This window comes from Nanorana parkeri, unplaced genomic scaffold (genome assembly GCF_000935625.1).
Source record: "Nanorana parkeri isolate BGI_ZX_2015 unplaced genomic scaffold, ASM93562v1 scaffold3297, whole genome shotgun sequence".
NCBI classification, from domain to species: domain Eukaryota; kingdom Metazoa; phylum Chordata; class Amphibia; order Anura; family Dicroglossidae; genus Nanorana; species Nanorana parkeri.
In genome coordinates, this window is record NW_017309565.1 from 44,461 (window position 1) to 49,892 (window position 5,432).

Consider the following 5,432-nt stretch of genomic DNA (forward strand, 5'->3'; position numbering starts at 1 on the left):
GCCCCCCCCCCCCCTCTCTACAATACAAGACATGATTTGTCCCATTTAGTGACTCTTCCCCGTTCAGAGCCGTCACATGACCGCCCTCCTCCAATAACAGTCCGTTTCTCCTCCCGCAGCGATTTCTGCTCCAAGGTGAAGAACACCATTTACTGCATCGTGGATCCGTCCGACTCCAACATGTTGTGGGAGCAGGAGTTCATGCTGGACACCATCATCAACCCGTCCGCGCACAGCTACAACTGCGGCATGCTGGGAAAACTGCTGAGAGACACGCCCACCAACCGCTACAGCTTCGTGTGCAATGCGCTGGTCCATGTGTGCGTCGGAGACCATGACATAGACAGGTGAGGGGGCCGACGGATCAATGACGGGGGGGGGCGGGGCCTGGGGGCGATGACGTCATAGGACACGGTGTCACACACCAGTCTTGGTGTCTTTTTTTTATTCGGCAGGGTGAACGACATCGCCATTCTGTGCGCGGAGCTCACCGGGGCCTGTAAAGATCTCAGTTCAGAATGGCTGGGGGTGCTCAAGGCTCTCTGCTGCTCGTCCAACAACGGAACCTGCGGCTTCAATGACCTGCTGTGCAACGTAGATGTGAGTTCTACGCCCCATTGTGAGCGGACTGGAGAGATCAAACCACGCCGAGCTTGCCATGGGGAATCGTACCCGCCGGCCCTTTATGTGAAAACCCCAAGTACCCCTTTTTGCTGATGTCACATGACCTCAGTCTCCTCCTTGCTCACAGGGCAAGGGGTGGAGTCTCTGACACCCGAGGCCAGGCCCCAGCTCCCTACTGGAGCCTCTGTCAATCTGCGGCTATGGCCGGGCCGGGATGTCTGGGCCCAGGCAAGCTACTAGATCAGTGGTGCGCAGCTCCGACCCTCCAGCTGTGCTTTGACTGCAAATCCCATAATCCCTCTGCCTCTGGGGGGGGGGGGGGGAATATGTACCTCATGGGACTTGTAGTTCCAGAACAGCTGGAGGGTCGCATTTGGCCTCCCCTGATCTAGAGTGTACAGGACCCCATATGTCCCTACAACATCCTGTACACTGATACTGCAGAAGCTCTGGGTGCCTCTGAAGTGCCCCCGGGTCTTCCTGTTGTCCTCATACAGGGAGGAAGTTGAAGCTGCTGGCAGAATCACCGGGTGTCACCACCCCTGTCCTGGACGGATGTGAGGAAGGGCACCCCTCCCCCTCCTCCTTACAGCAGCTATGCATTTGTCTATCTACACTGCAAGTTCAGGTTTACAAAGAATCCCCCAGCACCCCTCCCTACCCCACTCAATGCAATCAGCCGCCCCCGCTCCCAGGCGCGGGTCCATACTTCTAGGTACCCTATGAGCACACTGGCAGCGTGGCTCCTGAGATGTCCGTTTCTGATTGTTGGTATTTCCATGTTTCCTTTTTATAATATTCTCCTTTTTCCTCTTTGTTCAGGTGAGCGATCTTTCCTTTCACGACTCCCTCGCTATCTTTGTTGCCATCCTGGTCGCCCGTCAATGCTTCTCGCTGGAGGATCTGATCCGCTGTGCCGCCATCCCGTCCCTTCTTACTGCCGGTACGTTACCCTTAGTTACCCGTGAATATATTCTGTATGTAGGAACATGACACGCCTGCTGTGCCGTGACTTCCCCTGCTCATCTATGTATCGGGCTGTCCTGGGTGATGGTGCCTTATAGGGATGCACCGATACTACCCTGTTCCCCTGAAATATAAGACCTCCCCCGAAAATAAGACCTAGTTGTGACCATTCCCAGGGCCGGCGGTGGCATAAGGGGGAACTTGAAGAGCCGCGGGAGAGAATCAGCGGTGCCAACGAAGCCGGCGCTAGAGGAAGCGAGGCGGCAGCGGAGGGAGCAGAGCCGCATAAGCCCACGCCTCCTCTGTAGCCCCGCCTCCTGTCACAGGCGGAGTGATACCAAATGCGCCCCGCCTGTGAGGAACCCATAGTGAAAGCACGTTTCCCTCATTCTCACCAGCGATTGGTTACCAAATTGCTCTTGGAGAGGTACGGTTGCCCTGATCACCCGATTCTTAACTTTGCCATTTTGGATGATTTAAATTTGGATTTGCGTTAACTTTGGATTGTTGTACATTAAAAAAATAAGGCCTACCCCGCAAATAAGACCTAGGTGCGTTTTTTTGAGCCAAAAAAAATATAAGACAGTGTCTTATTTTCGGGGAAACACGGTAGGTACTACTGGTGCCAATACGGGGTATCTGGGCGAGTACTCGTGCTCGCTACTTATCCCGAAACCGGAACTACCAGTCAGTGGGAGGCCTCCCTCTGACTGGTGGTGCTGCAAGGGAGCATGGAGCCGGCTTCCCAGCCAATCAGGATGCTGGGCAGCAGATTATGACCCGCCTCCCGGTTCCGGATTGGCCAGGCTGCCTAGCAATAAGTGAAGCCTGGTTCCTAGCCATACAGGTCACGTCATGCCCCGCCTCCTGACTTCCGGGTTGGCTAGGAAGCCGGTTTCACTTGTTTATAGGCAGCATGGCTTCCTGACCAATCAGGAGGCCGGGCGGCACGTCATGACCCACTGCCTGGCTTCCTGATTGGTCAGGAAACCAGGCTGCCTTGCAGTGTCACGAGGGAAGTGAAGCCAGTGCTCTTTCGATAGAAATCTGGCTTCCCGGCCAATCAGGAAGCTGGGCAGCAGGTTATGACCTGCCTCCCGGTTCCGGATTGGTCAGGAAGCCAGGCTGCCTAGCAATAAGTGAAGCCAGGTTCCTAGCCATACAGGTCACGTCATGACCCGCCTCACGGCTTCCTGGTTGTCTAGGAAGCCGGCTTCACTTGTTTGGTCAGGAAGCCAGGCTGCCTCGCGAGGGAAGTGAAGTTGGTGTCCTTTCAATAGAAATGTGGGTTCCCAGGCGAGTCATGAAGCCGCCCGGCAAGTCATGACCCACAGCCCGGCTTCCTGATAATCTGGGTATCGGTATCGGCGAGTACCGAAAAACCAGTATCGGTGCATCCCTAGTGCCTATTAAATACTCATGCCGTATTGCACATCATTTAAATTCCCGCCGGCCTCGGCGTCACTGAAGGGTTAATCTTTTTCTGATGTCGGCTCGGGAAGTTTTTATTCTTCTCTCTGTCATTGTTAAAGTTCCCATAACACATAAAAACATTAAAAAGCGTAAATGAAACCATTAGCGTTTAATGGCGCGCTATTTTTATCTTGCGTGAAATAAGAAATTCCCTCGAAACGCAGACGTCGTAGTAAATCCACCGCCGGCAATTATCATCTGGCGGAGATTGCACGCGTTCCTCTCCTTATTATTGCGATGTTGTTGCGTTGCGTAGGAAGTGTTAAAAGCAGCAGATTGCGACCGCCGCTCTTCATAAATAACACCTCCCTCTGTTGTATCACAAGAGAGCAGATTCTCAGCATACACTCAAATAATTGCATTGTGCTTCTACGGAAAACAAAACACCGCGGCGGCGATGGTGATAAATCTCCTCTACCGAGGTGCTAAAAGAGAACAAAACGAAGATATTCAAATATGTTACTTTGTATAAAAGTCGTGATGATGATTTATTGTCATCATTAGAAATATTATATATATTAGGATTTCAAAAAAAAATTATATATATATATATATATTATAAAGGGATGCACCCATACCGATACCAGTATCGGTGCCAATGCCGAGTATTTGCCCAAATGCTCCAATGCCTAGCCCGATACTTTCAGTAATGACTCGCCGGTGACGAGGCAGCATGCAGCTGGCTTCCCGGCCAAATAGAGTCATTACATGCTGCCCTGCTTCCTGATCGGTCGGGAAGCTGGCCAATCGGGAAGCCGGGCGCCGTGTAATGAAGCGACGGGCGGCTTTTTGATTGGCCGGGAAGCCGGTTTCATGCTCCCCCGTCACCACATGACAAGTTAGCATGGAGCCAGCTTGCCAGGCAGTCAGGAAGCCGGCTCTGTGCTTTCTCATCACCTAGTGACGAGAAGCATGGGGGACGGCCTCCCTGCTAATCGGGAAGCCGGCCGGTGAGTCTTTACGCGCCGCCCGGCTTTTCGGCTAATCAGGAAGCCAAGTGACTAGTCTTTACACGCCGTCTGGCTTCCTTAATGGGACTTCCAGTACCGGTATTCGGTAGGGATGCACCGATACCGATACTAGTATCGGTATCGGTGCCGATACCGAGTATTCGGGTGAGTACTCTTACTCGGCCAAATGCTCCGATACCTAGCACGAGCACTTCCTGTATCGGGAAGCCGGGCAGCGCATCATTACACGCTGCCCGGTTTTCCTGATTGGCCGGGAAACGGCTCCATGCTCTCTCGTCACTTGTGATGACAGAGCATGGAGCCGACTTCCCGGGCCAATCAGGAAGCCGGGTAGCGTGCAATGACGCGCTGCCCGGCTTCCCGATCGGTCAGGAAGCTAGCAAATCCGGAAGCCGGGCGCTGTGTAATGACGCAGCGCCCAGCATTCTGATTGGCCGGGAAGCCGGCGTCATGCTCCCTCGTCATCTCATGAATCATAATATTAGGAAAGTGACCTTAAAGCATTCGTTTGCATTGCTTTAGAAAAAATGTGACCTGTCCCTTTAAGAAAAAGTATCGGTAATTGGTATCTGCGAGTACTTGATCAAAAGTATCGGTACTCGTACTCGGTCTTAAAAAAGGTGGTATCGGTGCATCCCTAGTATTCGGCATCGGCAAGTGCCGGAAAGCCGGTTGTTGAGTCTTTACACACCGCCCGGCTTTTCGGCCAATCAGGAAGCCAAGTGACGAGTCCTTACACGCCGTCTGGCTTTCTTAATGGCGCTTCCAGTATCGGTATTCGGTATCGGCGAGTTGCGGGAAAAAAAAAATATCGGTACTCAATACCTAAATACAGATATCGGTGCATCCCTAGTATTCTATAATAATTTCCTCTTCCTGCGGGTCCGTCTTCTCCCATTGGGCAGACACTGATGATGTCACTCCTATATGTGTGCTGGAGTTCCATTGTCTCGGTCAGATTCGGTGACTGGACATTGTACTGTGCACGCCCCGCGCTCATTGTGCCGCAGGTAAGCACCAGACTCCTGAATTCTCTTCTGACAGACCCGACCGGCCGCTCTCATTGTTGAAGGTTTATGTCGCTGTAATGGAATCGGATCGCCTGTTATACGCGGCGGATATGAACCCGATCTCATTGTTCTTTCAGCTTGTAGTGAGCAAGACTCGGAGCCCGGCGCTCGCCTCACATGTCGCATTTTGCTGCATCTCTTCAAGACGCCTCAGCTGAACCCGTATGAACCGGACGGCAGTAAGTGAGAAGCGATTTGGGCCCGTAGTGGGGGAATCCGGAAGAATAATGGACGAAGTGCCACTTCCCCCTCCACTCGTCAGAACATTCTTCTAGGAAGCCACGAGGCTGGATGGCGTTTTCATACATTCTCATTCTCTCTCTCTCTC

The 5,432-nt window shown here is 52.8% G+C and overlaps 1 protein-coding gene across 1 annotated transcript in view; it reads left to right on the plus strand.

Moving 5' to 3' along the window:
• Nucleotides 1–5,432, plus strand: part of LOC108803012 (mediator of RNA polymerase II transcription subunit 12-like) — a gene marked incomplete at its 3' end in the record, with an annotated part of 40,036 nt that overhangs the window by 25,363 nt on the left and 9,241 nt on the right. The window contains exons 21-24 of the mRNA XM_018574864.1: nt 120–347; nt 456–600; nt 1,447–1,567; nt 5,182–5,272. Of these exons, the coding sequence (XP_018430366.1) occupies nt 120–347; nt 456–600; nt 1,447–1,567; nt 5,182–5,272 (585 nt within the window). The remainder of the gene's footprint in view (nt 1–119; nt 348–455; nt 601–1,446; nt 1,568–5,181; nt 5,273–5,432) is intronic.